General features: G+C 41.1%; 1 protein-coding gene across 1 annotated transcript in view; it reads right to left on the bottom strand.

Annotated features, from left to right (window-relative positions):
• Positions 1 to 16,742, bottom strand: part of ARMC2 (armadillo repeat containing 2) — a 112,437-nt gene that overhangs the window by 47,991 nt on the left and 47,704 nt on the right. Inside the window, exons 8-10 of the mRNA XM_047734469.1 lie at positions 14,621 to 14,796; positions 9,126 to 9,228; positions 6,760 to 6,983 (exon numbers count right to left, since the gene is read on the bottom strand). Coding sequence (XP_047590425.1) covers positions 6,760 to 6,983; positions 9,126 to 9,228; positions 14,621 to 14,796 — 503 coding nt within the window. The remainder of the gene's footprint in view (positions 1 to 6,759; positions 6,984 to 9,125; positions 9,229 to 14,620; positions 14,797 to 16,742) is intronic.

The raw sequence follows: 16,742 nt of genomic DNA, 5'->3' as shown, positions 1-16,742 counted from the left end.
GGGGCGCCTGGGTGGCTCAGTGGGTTAAAGCCTCTGCCTTCAGCTTGGGTCATGATCTCAGGGTCCTGGGATCGAGCCCTGCATCGGGCTCTCTGCTCAGCGGGAAGCCTGCTTCCCTCTCTCTCTGCCTGCCTCTCTGCGTGCTTGTGATCTCTGTCTGTCAAATAAATAAATAAAATCTTAAAAAAAAAAAAAATTTCCCAGAATCTTGAAGCGGGAACAGTTGGCTCTGAGACTTGGGCTCCATTAAGTACCCAGAATCCCATGCTGCTGATACAACATCCCCTTCCAATTTTAGCTTCTATTCGGCATGGTTCTCCACATACCTTCTCAAAGACAGAAAAATGAAAAAGATCCTACATTTGAGATTCACCTCTAACTCTGTCACCTTAACTTCTTGTGCTTAACTTTTTTTCCTCCTCAGAAGAAATGGCTCTTTGAAGCTTCAGGTTTTGGTAACTCTGATCTTACTTCGTTTAATAAAAATTTCTGCTGAATGCCAACTTGTACCAGCTGTGGGCCATGTCCTATTCTGTAGTGCTTTCATAGGTCAGTTCATTTAATTTTCCCAACTACTCATGAAGATGGTCCTTTATTGAGCACCTGGGTGACTCAGTAAAGTCAGCTCAGGTCATGATCCCAGGGTCCTGGGATCAAGTCTACCTCTGCCCCTGCTCCCTGCATGTGCTCTCTCTTTCTCTGTTAAATAAATAAATAAAATCTTAAAAAAAAATAAGATGGTCCTTTTTTTTTTTTTTTAAGAGATTTTACTTATTTATTTACTTACTTGAGGGGTATATATAGAGAGAGAATACCTGTGCACAGGGAGAGGGAGAGAATCTCAAGCAGACTCCAAACTGAGCCCAGAACCCAGCTTGGGGCTTGATCTCATGACCTTGAGATCATGACCTGAGCCAAAACCAACCAGATGCTCAACTGACTGAGCCACCCAGGCACCCCTCAGCTGGTCGTTGAAAGATGAAGAAAGGAAGGCTCAGAGACTGAGAAGCACTGCCGGGGGCAGAGCTGAAAGGCCAGCTCAGGTCTTTCCCCTCTTCACTAGGGAGCCCTGTCTCAACAGCAGGTAAGAAGCCAAATGGACCATCAGGCTCTTGAAGATGTGGTAGAGGAAGAGTGGGACACGGAATACAGCAGCAAATTCAGATCAGTCAAAGCAGGGAGTTTACACTAGGCTTGGGAATGCTTTTAAAAAATCAACTGAACACCTTTTAATTTAAAGATGCAGAGATAAAAACTCAGGAAAGCTTCAAAGAGAGCATGGACCACTAGCAGCATGACTCCATCCTGCCTGCCTGCTCAAACTTCTCCACACAAAGGAGCCGAAGTCCTCTTCCCGTGGGTACCATCCACAGCATTAGCCAAAGTTGACTGATCCAATCCGTGCTTTTAAGATCTCTGCTCTCCTGTACATTGTCCTTTCTTCATTTTCTGGCTACTTGTTTTTTCACATTCCACAAATTTGGCCATTTCATAGAATCTGTTCTCAGCCCTCCTCTATAACCTTTCTATATTCTCCCCTTGAGTACCTGCATTGTCTTTCTTGACTTCAACTATTGCCTCCATGCAGATGACCCTACATCTGTTTTCTTAGCATTACTGTCTCTGCTAAGCACTAGTCTCTAATTCTAGTCACTTACCGGACCGCCCCAATTGGCTCTTCTGCCGGCATCTTCAAGTTTTCAATGAAGACTAGTTATGTAATTTCCTCCTCTCACCAAATCAGTTCCTTGCATAACTCTCTAATTTCTCATGGTAATAATATCATTTTCTGAACCATCTAGACTCATAATGTCTGACTCATCTCTCTTTGTTTAATTCACTTTCCTTTTCCCCAGACTCAAGCCAAGGTGAAGGAATGGAGCAGGGAGTGATGAGGGCCAGGGTGACCGACATCACTGAGAAATGTCCTCTTAGAAAAAGGAAGAAGATGACATGGGAGATGTACTGAGCAAAGGAGGGGGAAAGATTAGGATCGGAAGGACCCTCTGGGAGACAGTTACAGACCTCAAGAAGTGAGCCCGGCCGGAGAGGTGGGGAGGTAAACAAAACCATGGTATCTGGGTGTTGCAAAACAGTCTAACTTCAAAAACGTATCTGAAGCAGGGTAAGAATATACTTCTCTACAGATTGAACTCAAAATCAAATGAGGCAGGCTGTAAAGAAGAAAGGTTGGGAATACAAAGGAATAAAAACATAGGAATGTTAGTTCAAGACCATCTGGGTCTTACCAGTTACATTATATATCTACAAATGACCTAACTGCAAATGTGATACCTTGAGATTTTCTTCAATAACAGTAAAGCAGCTTCCTGCACAGTGTTCTCGAAACACCAGAGGACAAACGAGACACCAGGAAAATCAGGGGTTGGTTGTGATAATGACTTATACAGAAGGGTCTTCTCCATTCCCCAGGAACAGGGCATGAAGGAGACCACAACAGACTTTCTGATGGAGGCAACTCTGGCAGTTCTCCTGTGTTAAGTCTTCCCAATGTTAGCCTTAGAAGTCAGAGATGAACCCTGACACCTCCAGATAGTCCATTCCAGAAGGACACTGACAAATCCCTGCTTCTGTCTGTCACCTCCTGGGGTGATGCAATCCATTACTGACCTGTAGGGGGCCTTGACTTTTACCTGGTCTTTCTTTTTTTCCCAGTTTTGGGGAGCTCTCCTGAAATTCTAGTATTCCAGAATTCAGTGAATGTGCACAGTTTAACTTTCTTTACTCTTGCAATTTTACAGACAAAGTCATATCTCCAGACTGGGAGTATTAAAACTTGAACTTGGTGTGCAGGTGGTGGCCCTCAGACCCTCCGAGCAGCAACACTCATCCTCTTAAAATGCTATTACGCATCTGATTGGCAGAACTTAAGGCAGCAATGCACCTGTGGAAATGCCATGCTTTTGTAGAAGAACAAGGCATCAGAATACTATAATCTGGACACAAGAATCTCCAAAGAGTAGGCCTCTACTGGCAGCTGTCTTGTCCTCCACTATCTTCCTCACCACCCAGAATATGCCTGGCACAGAGGAGCCCCTCTCCCATCACCCGTGAAATGAATGTCTCTTGATTTTGGCCATACAGTGATAAACACACACACACACACACACACACACACACACACACACACACGTGTGTGTGTGTGTGTGTGTGTGTGTGTGTGTGTGTGTGTGTGATATAAAGAGAGCCTTTAACATAGAAACAACATAAAGAAAGTAGGAATCTCAACACTTCAGTATTTTTTCCTGTAGATTGCGTTAGCTCAGGTGCTGTGGAAGAGCTTTTCTTCCACACCCATTCCTGGACCTCATTCCTTTAGCTCTATGATAATCTGCCTCAAATCTAATAACTTAGCAACACTTCTTAACTGGGGCTACTGTGTGTGAGATCTTAGCCTTCCGATCTGTTCCTACCCCTGATACATTCTCCTCCCATCACTTTTCAGCATTTTGGTCATGATCAGTTTCCCGTCTCATGCACAGTCATCCTTCTGCCGCTCTGATCTCACCTCCTCCTCCCCCCGCACCCACTTCCAACGACTCCTCCAAGTCCACACTGTACGGCTCGGTGTTTGAGACTCAGGGCTGTGGCCTATGAATCTCACGGATTCTCACAGAACCCCTCTGTTCTAGACCGACCTACCTCCTCAGTATGCCCCAAACACACCTTATCTCTTTCCCTTTGTGCCAGTTTCCCAAAGCCTATACAACTTTCAGCCTCCAGCTTCCAGACGTCCAAAAGGGCAGCTTCAGGGAAACACAGTGACTCTAGCATTTGCCCCAGATGCTGGAGTGTACAGTTTTGTAAGAGGAGGTTCCCAGAAAGTACACTAAAGTTACTGAGGTTCTCCAGGTTGAAAGTCATGAAAGAGAGGCACTCACAACTGGCCGGTGTTGCCTGACTTTGTCTTTTTGGCCCTGCCACGTGCTCTCCGCCTCATAGACATTTTATCGGCATAGCCACAGTAATTAACTGACTTTTTTCTACTGAACAAAGTTGCTTTAAAAAAATGTCTCACGAGCTAGAGTTACTGAGTTCCACCAACTGGTGTGAACAAACAATTCCACACGTGGCCAGACCTGTTTGGTCGCACGTGCACACAAGCGGGCTAGTGATGAGCCAGTCAGCCTCACACATTTACAGGAGCAGATTTTCACCTGCTCTTCTCGTGAAGCCACATGGCTTACATCTCATCCATCATGTGACACGAAACATCTTTTCTTCAATTTCATGAAAGAGAGGGAACGTCCAAGTCAGGGGGCCCTCCAACGATATTTCCTCCAGGTCCGTAAACACACACACACACCACACACACATACCCCACACGGAGTGACACTGTACAGCTGATGCAAATGGGGCTTGGTGACCATGGTGGGAGCCCGTTCTCAGGCAGTGGCCCTTCCTCCTGCTGGACTGTGCCCCAGGGAGAAGCCTCAGGCACGTAAAGGCTGCCCAAGCCAGATCCTCGGCAGCTTCAGAGCAAGCCTGGAGACTAGGACAGTGCCTGGTGAGTGGTGGCAGGCAGGGAGGAAGAAGTTACTGCAGTGTCCCTTGTCACACCCCCTAGAGGGGTACATGGATGTCAGGAAAGGAAAGGGGCATTTAACCCAGGGAGTCAGTTTGCACTTAAGGATGTTGAATGGGGGAAAAAGGGAGGAAAGAGAGGAACACGGGGAATAGGACTGTACTTACGGCTATACCAGAGGTCCTAGCTCTGGACTGGATGTATTTTAGGTCACAATAATACTCAATGTTCCTTTATACCAAATGACCTTACTTCTACATATGATATGTTTTATTATAAATATATAAATAAATGTAAATATGAAAATAAATAAAATACATATATAAAAATAAAGTTATATTTATCTTATTTTTATATGTATTTTATTATATATTATAATGTAAATTATAATATATATTTACATATATATTTTTATATATGTATATAAATGGGTTGGAAAGAGCTCTTTTAAGATTTTATTTATTTTTCAGAGAGAGAGAGAGAGCACAAGCAGGGGGAGCAGCAGGCAGAGGGAGAAGCAGGCTTCCCGCTGAGCCAGGATCCTGATGTGGGACTCAATCCCAGGGCCCTGCCACCATGACCTGAGCCGAAGACAGCTGCTTAACCAACTGAGCCACCCAGGCATCCCTGGAAAGAGTTTTTTTAATCAGACAAGAATTTTAAAAGCTGCTGCATAAAAATGAAAAAGAATGAACACCCCAATGGGAGAACAGTTCAGAATCTGAGGTATAATCTTATCATAGAATATTATGCAGTCACTAAAAAATGTAAAATGAATCTACAAGGGGTTCTTACTGTGTATTGTTACATGAGAACACAGAAGTGCATAGAATATCCCATTTTTGAAAACCTATGATTGCACTAAAAGGTGCTGAGCACATCAGCGTGAACAATGTGGGCTAACTGGTTAGAACAGAAGAAATGAGGAAGGAAGAGAATAATGGAAAATAAGCAAAACAACTATTAAAAATAAGACGGTCCATAATAAAAATCAAGAATTATATAAAATTATGCATATGTTAGTATATATTTGCATGAAAATGCAATGGAAGAATGGTTATAAAAATGTTGGAGGTGTGCTATCTCAGGGTAAAAATATTTCAGGGGATTTTACATTCTTCCTTGTACTTTTTTGCATTTTAGTAAGTAAATATAATAATTATATAACCAAAATAACAATTTTCATTGAGGAACAATTTTTGAGTAACTCACTACCACTGGCAGCATGAAAATTTCTAAGTCTTCATAGACACAAGATGGCATATCCAGTAGAATTTTGAATCATTCACAACTAAAAGGGGTTTTCCCAATCTTTTTTTCAAAATGGAGACAGACCACAAAGTCCAAAATTAATGATCATCATAAACACTTTAAGCATCTTTAAGGCAGGTCTTAAATCTAATTTTTAACACACTCTCCGAAAGGCTCCAAGCACTCTGAGTGCTCAATCAATCCTCATTAATTGACAAGCACATTTCAAATCTCATGAATTATTACATCAAAGATGATATTATCTGACATACAAATGCTATTAAAAAGTAAAATCTCATCTAAAAATGAATATGAGAGCTGAGGCAGCTCCAGTGAAAACAGTTTAACTATGAAATTTAATCTGCCACAAAAGAAGTAATAAAAGTAACACAGAACACATTTTGTTCATCTTGCCCCTGGTCATATTAAATGTATCTAGTTTTGCTACCTTCATTACTGTAGTCTCAGTCCTGAAGGTCATCTACACAGCCCCCAACGACCGTCCACTCAATATCATTAACTTCTACTTTTTATGGCAGATACAAGATTCATGACATTAGCTACCCATCCTCATGAACGATATCCAGTCTTTGAAACTCTAAAGATTAAAACTCTGCCTGTTAAAATTCTGATGATAGCATGAAATCATTTTTAGAGAGATGCTCTCCTTTTATTCTCTTAGGCCTGCTTCCCTTGCAGAGTAGCAGAAATGGATGTCGAAGCTGTGCAGAGAGATGCTTGGTGAACAGCCATGGAATAGCCTTTCCAGGGGAAACACACATGGGGTGTGGGGGGGCAGCGGCTGCTTCTCTTGATCCCTAATGCCAGGTACCCCCCACCTGGCTGTAGGTAACAGCCCTCCTAGCCCACCTGTTCCCTGTTACAGCCACCTGGCAGGTAATGGGTACAAGGAACATGAAAACCCATTTTACACATACAACCTTTTCAATTAAAATACTTACTTGGACTAGTAAGTGGCCTGAGTTAGGCAAGCAGGTGCCACATTTCTTGGTGTCGTCGTTTATCTGCTTGATCAAATTCATCAATATTTCCACAGCACCTTTGCTGATCATTTCATTGAGAAATCGTGGATTTCCAGAAATGAACTTGATAGCCCCCATACAGTATAGGAAAGCTTCCATGTTCGTCTGTAGCTCCTCACTTCTCAGGACCTCCAATAATGATTCTGCCAAAAAGATTAATTATTACAAATGTGTAACAACTGGAGAGAGATTATTTTAAAGCACTTGTGTTTGACCGTCAAACAGAATTTGTAAAATGTTGGTCAATATTACATTCAAATGCTTGTTAAGTGTTATTCTTGTGGGATGAAGAGGTAAGCTTATCTGCAGCAGAGACAAATCTCTGTAATCATAATGACAGCAAAAGGATGGGAATATTAATATATAAATAAGAACACATTCTGTTGGGGCGCCTGGGTGGCTCAGTGGGTTAAAGCCTCTGCCTTCGGCTCAGGTCATGATCCCAGGGTCCTGGGATCGAGCCCCGCATCGGGCTCTCTCCTCGGCGGGAAGCCTGCTTCTCCCTCTCTCTCTCTGCCTGCCTCTCTGCCTACTTGTGATTTCTGTCTGTCAAATAAATAAATAAAATCTTAAAAAAAAAAAAGAACACGTTCTGTTAAAATGCCATTTCTTGCCTCTTACTAATATTTACCAACCTTTATTTTTAGTTACAAAAAAGTTGAGTTATTATAGAATAATTGATAGTTGAGACAATTTAGGAGTGAAATTTCTTTTTTTTTTCCTTTTTTTTTTTTTTAAAGATTTTATTTATTTATTTGAGAGAGGGAGCAAGCAAGAGCAAGAACGAGCAGGGTGAAAGGCAGTGGGAGAAGCAATTTCCCTGCTGAGCAGGAAGCCCAACATGGGACTTGATCCCGGGACCCTGGGATCATGACCTGAGCCAAAGGCAGACGCTTAACCAACTGAGCCACCCGGGTGCCCAAGAGTTAAATTCCAACAAACTTTTGAGGACATACTTGTTGCCGTATGAATGGGAAATTAATCAAGACAGAGTCTTTTAAGAAATCTCAATCACCACAGAAAGGGATACTTCGAAGATAACATCCACCTGGTTCTGGAGACAACTTAAGAACATCCATCCGAATAGCTACAATTACTAGATTTTTTTTAAAATTTTATTTATTTATTTGATGGACAAAAGTTACAAGTAGGCAGAGAGGCAGGCACAGAGAGAGGAGAGGCAGGCTCCCTGGCGAGCAGAGAGCCAGATGCGGGACTCAATCCCAGGACCCTGGGATCATGACCTGAGCTGAAGGCAGAGGCTTTAACCCACTGAGCCACCCAGGCGCCCCTACAATTACTAGATTTTAGGAGGAACCCAGGCAATTCTGATAAGGTTAATCATACCTCTTTTCCATTTAATTTTATTAACGTCAGTGTGATCATTTGTCAGAATCTTTCTTTGTCCCTGTCTGCTGGGGTCAAAAAAAAGAGATCATTCATCCTAGGTCACAAAAAAAAAAAAAAAAAAAGAACTTAGGGCATTTTCCTTGTTGCTGCCTTGCCTTAAATCAGCAATGCGAATTCATAAAAGATTTCTATTGAGGTAACTATTTAAGCATCTTAATTATTTAAGGGTGTACCAAGACTTAAACAGTATTAGTTAGGAAGGCAGCATGTAATCAAATTTCTCTATATATCTGAAATTTGAGACACTCTGATGTCAAACGTCTACAACAGCCGTCTTCCAGTTTGTATTCCAAGTTTGAGTCATTCCTACTCCATCAAAAGCCCCCAAATTTCAATTATGTCAAATACCATGATATGTATTTTGTTTGATAATCGATCTGAGACCAGGAAATGGATTTTTAAGTAGGGAACACTAGCTAAAGTCACATAATGTTACTACAGGCATTTAAAACAAACAGCCAGGGGCGCCTGGGTGGCTCAGTGGATTAAAGCCTCTTCCTTCAGCTCAGGTCATGATCCCAGGGTCCTGGGATCAAGTCCGGAATCCAGCTCTCTGCTCAGCAGGGAGCCTGCTTCCCCCTCTCTCTCTGCCTGCTTCTCTGCCTACTTGTGATCTCTGTAAAATAAATAAATAAAATCTTTTTAAAAATATAAAAGATAAAAAAGTAAAACAAACAGCCAACAATCCTTCTTGGCTCCAAAGATACACATTGAACAGAATGTGGAAAACACAGAGAAGGACAGAGCAAAACTAGGCATCACATAACTTCTGGATATTAGGAGAAAATTAAATATTCTAGCCACCATTAATGATAAGTTCACTCCCAAAACTTCTCACTCATACTCAAGGGCCACATGCGCTGAATGATACTCACCTAGAATGCTGTCATTCTCAATCAGAAAGTCATTCTTCTCACTCCTGCTAATTTTAAATATAAGTTTGCAGACATTAAGAAGATTCTTTCTACTCACTTTAAGCTGCAGAGAAAGAAAACACGTTTTTATTGCAGAGGGAAATAAAGATGTGCCATCATTTTTTATCACAAATACCTATTTTAAAAGTGCTCCAGGGTATTTTTTAAAACATAAAGAAGGGGAGCCTGGGTGGCTCAGTGGGTTAAAGCCTCTGCCTTCAGCTCGAGTCATGATCCCGGGGTCTTGGGAATTGGGCTCTCTGCTCGGCGGGGAGCCTGCTTCCTCCTCTCTCTTTGCCTGCCTCTCTGCCTACTTGTGATCTCTGTCTGTGAAATAAATAAATAAAATCTTAAAAAAAAAACCATAAAGAACAAATCTAAGGTTAGGCTGAGCATTTGCCATCTATAGTATTTCATTAAATCATGGTAAATACAGTATAAATGATCTTTGGGGTATGCACACTTCACTGATAAGCATTTATTTCTTACTTCATAAGGTCTTATCCTTATACATGAGATTATTAGTTACTTTCTAAAGAGTATATGAGGATAAAAGGGGGGAGGATGTTGACAAGTTTAATTAAGCAGTGTAATCGCTCTAACACACAAGAGTAAAGGAAGACAGATACCAAAATTTTAGATTTAGTAGATTTAGGTAGATTAGATTTAGTAGGGCTGAAGGAAAGAAAGAAAAGGGGGAAGGTATGATTCTCTTTATTATTTGTATAAGAAGAACCCAAAAAAGTAATTTTTTATTAGATAATACATATATATTTATTTTTCAGACTATATCTGGAATGCTTTGAGATAATGGCAAATAGTGTTCAAAATTTAAAATTACCTTCTAAATCAGACAAAAATAGTCAAGTACATTAAACACAGGGACAATAAGAAAGCATACTTTAAAAAAAAAGACACAGTAGAGGGGGACTAACTACATCAAAGAGTCTCAATTCGCTGTATTATTTATCTAAAGTAGTAAAAATTAAAAATATCCTCAGTGTTCATTATTAGGGAGTAATTTAATAAATTGTGGAACACTACCATTTGTATCAAGCAGTCCCAGAAAGTGTAACTATGAATACCATGTTTTAAAAAAAGACATTTATAACTCATTGTAAGATGGAAATATTATATGCCCTCATTGCAAGAATGTAAAATATGTTTATAGGAATGATGTCATCCGAACAAATAAGTATATCTATGGGTCATTATTTTATTATTAAAAAGCATCTTCAAAATTACCTTCAATATTGTTTATTAATGACTTTCCAGTTAGTTTTTTTTTTTTTTTTTAAAGAGTGGAATTTGTTCTTAAAGATTCATTGTGGGGGCGTCCCAGGGAGCTCAGTGTGCTAAGGCCTCTGCCTTTGGCTCAGGTCATGATCCCAGGGTCCTGGGATCAAGCCCCGAGTCGGGCTCTCTGCTCAGCAGGGAGCCTGCTTCCCCCTCTCTCTCTGCCTGCCTCTCTGCCTACTTGTGATCTTTGTCTGTCAAATAAATAAATAAAATCTTAAAAAAAAAAAAGATTCATTGTGCATTTGATCCACAAATATTACCGCACTCCTGCTGTGGACCAGGCACAGGGCTGTTCACTGTAGAGATGTGAGGATGAGTGCCGTCAGCCTGGTGCCAAGGGGCAGAGGGAGGGAAGCTTTACCCACACAGTAGTGTCCATCTGCCTCCCTGCTTTGGGCCCTGGACAGGTTATCTCAGAGCAACCTTGCAGACTAGGAGTTCTTTCCGTTTTGCACCTGGGGAGTCTCTCTTAGTATTAGAAATGCAGACTCTCGGGCCCAGATAGCTCTGCTGGATCAGAGTCTGCACTTAAGCAAACTCCCTGGAGATCAGGGCTTGTGCAAGTCTGGGACTCTCTGTTGGGGAAGCATCGGAAACTGTTACATGTAGCAGGATGGCCACTCCTTCTGTTCTCAGGAGGGAAAAGGAAATGGGAATTAGGAAAAAAAAATGGAATGCTTAAGGGTTTCAAAAAATTATTTAAAAACCCAAAGATGGGGCACCTGGGTGGCTCATTCCTTAAGCGTCTGCCTTCAGCTCAGGTCATGATTCCAGAGTCCTGGGATTGAGCTCCGCAGAGCATCGTTTCCCTGCACAGTGGGGAGTCTCCTTCTCCCTCTCCCACTCCCCCTGCTTGTATTCCCTCTCTCTCTGCCAAATAAATAAAATCTTAAAAATAAAATAAAATAAAAACCCAGAAGATGAGCCGACTAAAGAGAGTGGAAATAAATTCCATATCAATGGAAATAGATGTTGTTCTTAATACTTGAGAATATATTTAATCAGTTAACCATCTTCTGCTATACTGTGAGCCTGTGTGTGTGTGTGTGTGTGTGTGTGTGTGTGAAATGTAGCACGTGTTCTGTGCTTAATAAAACGTGTTGAAGAAATGAATGACGACAACTAACCTCAACCTCCACCCAAGTCTTCTATTTTTAGTAAAAAGTGACAAAGGGAAAATGACAACAACTCACGTCCAGGTTTTCATTAAAGATCAAACAAACAACCCCACGATTTCCAAGCCTGCTATAAGGTCAGTTTACATCCAAAGCACATTCCTACACCTTCTCTTTTGGTAACTATAAAATTATGACTCTGAGACATGAAAATATAATAAGATATTAAGTCACATGCAAGGAACATGGACAACCTTACATAGAAGAGCCCTTCCTCGCACCCAGACCATTCCCTGCCCTGTGCTTCACGTTCTGCTCTTAGCAACGTGCTGGCCCCAGCTCGCCACCCCCCATCCCTCCCCACCCCACCCCTACCCCCGCCATTTCTCTGCATTTTCACAGCCTCTCCTGCTACATACAGCATCAGGAGGGAAGACAGGGAATTTTATTCACTTGTATTCCCAGCATCAAGAGTCCCTGGCACAGAGAATGTTCTTGTACTGGGGTAGTTTACTTCTTACATTAAAAATAAAAATGTAATAGTCTTTTCTATTCCAAGAAAATTTGGAAAATCAAAGAGAAGTTTAAGAACACTTACACTACTACTACTATATATAATCCCTCTTGACAGACTGGTGGGGTTTCTTTTCTGTTTTCTTTTTACCCCCTACCTAGAGTACTAGATTTTTTTCCCCCCTCCTGAATATATAGTTGCATTCATTGCATATATGTTTGTACTTAAAAAATTCTTAATACAGACTGATACATTTTTGTAAGATCCTTTGACATAAAGTTTAAAATTATATGGCTGTCTGGCAAAACCTCCAACTAACTCAACCAAAAAAATGCAAGAAAGCAGAAGAACTGATATTATACTCCCTGAATGTTTTTAACTATAAAAAATTTTTTTAAAGATTTAATCTATTTATTTGACAGAGACAGAGAGAGAGAGAGTACAAGCAGGGGGAGCTACAGAGGGAGAGGGAGAAGCAGACTCCCCGCTGAGCAGAGAGCTCGATGTGGGGCTCGATCCCAGGATTCCAGGATGGTTACCTGACCTGAAGGTCAACTGACTGGGCCACCCAAGTGCCCCTAACTATAAATAATTTTAAATGTCTGAACTTTAATACTAAACTGGTAGTATTGGCAGAAACTAGAGAAGATATTAAAAACATCTTAGTTTCATATATATTTTTTGTTAGTTAGCTTTTCTTTTTTTTTTAACTTTTTATGATATGGTCTTTCTAAAACTTACATAGAATTCCATCACCAAGGCCTATGCAAAACAATGTCTTGTTTGGAACATTAAGGGGAGATTCAGGTAGCAGGTGCGAAGTTGGGCTGGATGGCCTTGAAGATCCTTCCTGACCTGATTCTGTAGCTAATCAGAAGGGACAGCCTGCCCATGTCTGCACTCTGGAGTGTAGCCCGCTCAGAATCGCCCCTGATTCTGCAAGGCAGTCAACGCCACACAGAGAGCTTTATCTAATCAAACTGAGTTCAGGATGGGATCACTGCCTGGGAGATCACCTAGCCTTTTACCCTAAAATAGTTAAATCGTATCATATATCTAATTAATTTATCATATATCTAATTAACCTTTAATAGCCAAAATTATATTTTCTCGGGAAAGCATTGATGAATTCATGACATTTTCCTTCTCTGTCTCATTTATCTACTTTTTGGCTTGGTAGGGAGCAAAATTTCTGGGATCCAGATGAAAAACCAAAAACAATGGATTGCTCAACAGCTAACAGCTTCGGTCTCTCCAGCGCAGCTATGCTGGTAGAAACTTCCAGCCTCTCACAGGGGCTCTCCTGGGCCTAGGGGGCACCCCAAATCCAGGGCCAGAGAGGAAATGGGGGAAGCACGCTGATACCTTTTCACCTTTACCCGGCACCTTTTTTATTCTTTTTCAAGTTTTATTTAAATTCCAGTTAGTTAACGTAAGTCTACCTACAGCTTTTAACTTCAATGATCTCTGTGGCTTCTGCTCTTTTTTGTTTCATTAAAGCTGACCGATCAGTTACCCCCAGTGAGGGGATCAAAGTACATCTCAAATCACCATTTCAAAGAAGTATTGCTTTCTGAGTCATATATCATATCACAGTGTTTTAGAAGAGGGTGAATAGTTTGTGATGACAGCTAAGTAAAGGTGTAGCTTCTCCCCCAAAATTACATGGAGTATGTAGTCAGGATATTTTGCTTTCATGAAAGACATCAAAATAAGGAACGCTGGGCATTCTTACTGAGCTCTTAGTAAGTATGCCAACACTTACCTTCCCTGTGTACTTTTGGATTTTAAATTATATGAATTATGGGTGTTAACAAAATAGCTTTTACTTTTATGAAACCAGGTAAACAAAGCTTCATTCATTTGTTTTAGCGGCTCTTTTAGAAGGTTCTCTAATAACTCTGTCTTATCTTTTGTTTCCAACCGCTTATGGCTGTGACAACAAAGTGTTCCCCTCAAACAATGGTATCATTTTGTCCGAGACAGAGCTTATCCAGACTTTTATTTGGTGTCTGGCTTTTTCTTCTAACACGTCCCGGGAGCCTTCTGTTCCCGCCTTCCCGTGACCACAAGCAGCTGCTTCTCTGTTTCACGCTGGTTCATAAGGCACCTGGCCAGTGTGCCCACGGCCCAGGGTATCCTCGGTTATTTATTAAATCATGGAGCAGAATCAAGGACCCGGCAGAAGCCGTAGGGCAGAAACCACAAGCTTGGGTTCCCTGATACCGATCTCCAGTCAAGTTACTTGAGAAACTGTTTTGAATGTGTTTGCCTATTGTCACCCTCTTTTTTTTTTTTTAAACTACCCACAGTCCAAATATGAGAGCTTATTTGAACATTTTCCACGACCTCAGCCTCAGACAGCGTTCCTAGTCAAATTCGGAGATGGCAATTTATTACCCTGATTTTTTTTTCAAGATTCTAAAGGAACACACTGCATTTCTGATCTCTATAAGACTTACAAATAAAGCATTAGATAGAACTTTTATGTGCTACAGTCTACTAGACCAGAGGAAAGAAAGACTTACTGCTAGAATAATTTTTGCAAGTTTAAGGCTGAGCAAGTCTGAACCAATATCAACTAGTTTATACAGGGTCTTCAGGAGAACACTTCTTCTCTTAAATTTATTTCCAAGCATGTTTCCTTCCTCTAAAGCGTGATGAAGTTGTGTGCAAGCAGCACAAATCGTTTCAATGTTTTCTTCTGTCAGAGCAAAGAGAGTAAAGCGGCACTTACTAATTAAGGTCAAGTCTTCAAGTGTGTCAAACACAGTGTAAGTAAAACCCCCTAATTCTTTCCCTAAACATCTTCAAATTCCTGAACTATGTTTTTTCCCTTCTCTTGCAGTTTCCATCTACCTGTTTTTTTTTTCATCTACCTCCTACATGTTGACTTATTTACTCATCAGTCAGCTTATCTAGACACACAGTCTTTCAAAGAGTGTATTAAAGAATAGAACCGTACCGATCCCAGGTGGCCTGCTTTACTCCCCAAACGCCCACTACCTCATGGTGCTCCCTTCAGTCTCCGGGAAGCACCACAGTGTCTCCACCTCCAGCCCTCTGGGGCGTAGTTCCACTGGCCCAGAATGTTCTCCTCTCCTTCATTCCTACTGATTTGGGTCCATGAAGGCTTTGTTTACATTCTGGCTCCTCCAGAAAAGATGTACCATTCCACATTCCAAGAACATTACTTTGTATTGTGTTATTCCTTACATATCTATGGATGCCGAGTTCCATGTCCTGTGCCCTTGCCCAGATGTCATGCTAAGTGAGGAGGAATCGTGTCTTTGTATCTTTGTATCACCAGAACATGGTTCAATGAGAATACTGTACTGACAACCTATAACATAGTTTAATAAATACTTGTTTTCTAATGTATCTGGTGACAAAAACAATGATCCATATTTTTCTGTGAGAACAATGCTCATTATCTGGGAAAAGAGGGCTCCAAGGGAACAGAAATCTCACCAGTGTCACCTCAGCCACTATTACTTGCAGGTGATTATTACAAGAGAGGAGGATAAGAAGACTGTAGTTGGGAAATGGGAGAACCCTAGAACATTTTATTTTATGGTGAGAATTCTGAGGACAGCCGTCTTTGAACGTGGTATCCATCCCAGTAGGCATATGAAGAAGAAAACAAGCACACAAAGCGGAACCTGAGGGGAAATCTAAGAATCCAAGTCTGAGATATTCAGTTGAAAAATATTATCTGATAGATCCCATCACAAAACTTAAAATTAGGAAACCAATCTTAAATAAATACCATAATGTGCTCTTAAAAGCCCACATAGAGGAAGTGTGCGCCTGAAGAAGGAAATGACTCAGGCCATTTTTAGCTCTTTTCAACAATAACATCTAAGAAAAAATGTTAAACCTCAATAGCTTGGTAACCTTCAATGGCTTTCGGTTATGCACTTAAATAAATGAATTTTTGGGAAATGACTTAGACTCACTTTAAATAAAAGGAAAAACCTGAGCTCTATTGTAAGAACACTTTTGTTTTGTTGTTTTATTCTTCTGTTCCTGGCAGTTTCTTCACAAACCCCAAGTTCAGGTCGTGGGCCACTCTCTGGCCATGGGGAGATCTCAAGGCATTTTTCTAACACTTCCCTCTGCAAACTCTTCAGCCTGGGTTCAATGAGGAGTAGCTGCCTTAGTTTAAAAGAAACTAAAAAAGGAAGTTTCATGGGTCAGATTTTAAACTCTTGATCAAATTAACTCTTTATGCCAGTCGGCTTGTTGTAAAGGCTATAGCGCCTTGAAAGACAACTTGAACTTAAGAACTTTCAAGATTCTCAGGGGGCTAAAGCTAGTGGGTAAAAGTTGGAGAAGTCATAGAAAGCAATGTAGCCTCAAAGTCGTGGCTCCCCGTAAGATACTTATTAATTACAAAGAGGAAAATAGTAACTTTAGAGTGGAAAAACCTGGACACCACTTTCCCCAAGTGATCAAAATTCACACTCCCAGTAAGAGACCAGAAGAGTATCATGAGCCTACCGCTAGGATGCACTGAGAAGGACACAGCACCACGCCTGCGGTGTACCTGCCCCAAATGCCTCATCCCAGTCTAAGTGTGAGAAAACACCAGGCCAAACTCCTTTGTGGGGGCAGTCTATAAAAGAACTGGCCTGTATTCCTCAACTG

This window comes from Lutra lutra, chromosome 6, assembly GCF_902655055.1.
Source record: "Lutra lutra chromosome 6, mLutLut1.2, whole genome shotgun sequence".
Taxonomy (NCBI): Eukaryota; Metazoa; Chordata; class Mammalia; order Carnivora; family Mustelidae; genus Lutra; species Lutra lutra.
The sequence above is the reverse complement of the archived record's forward strand: the minus strand, read 5'-3'. Positions and strand labels throughout refer to the sequence as shown.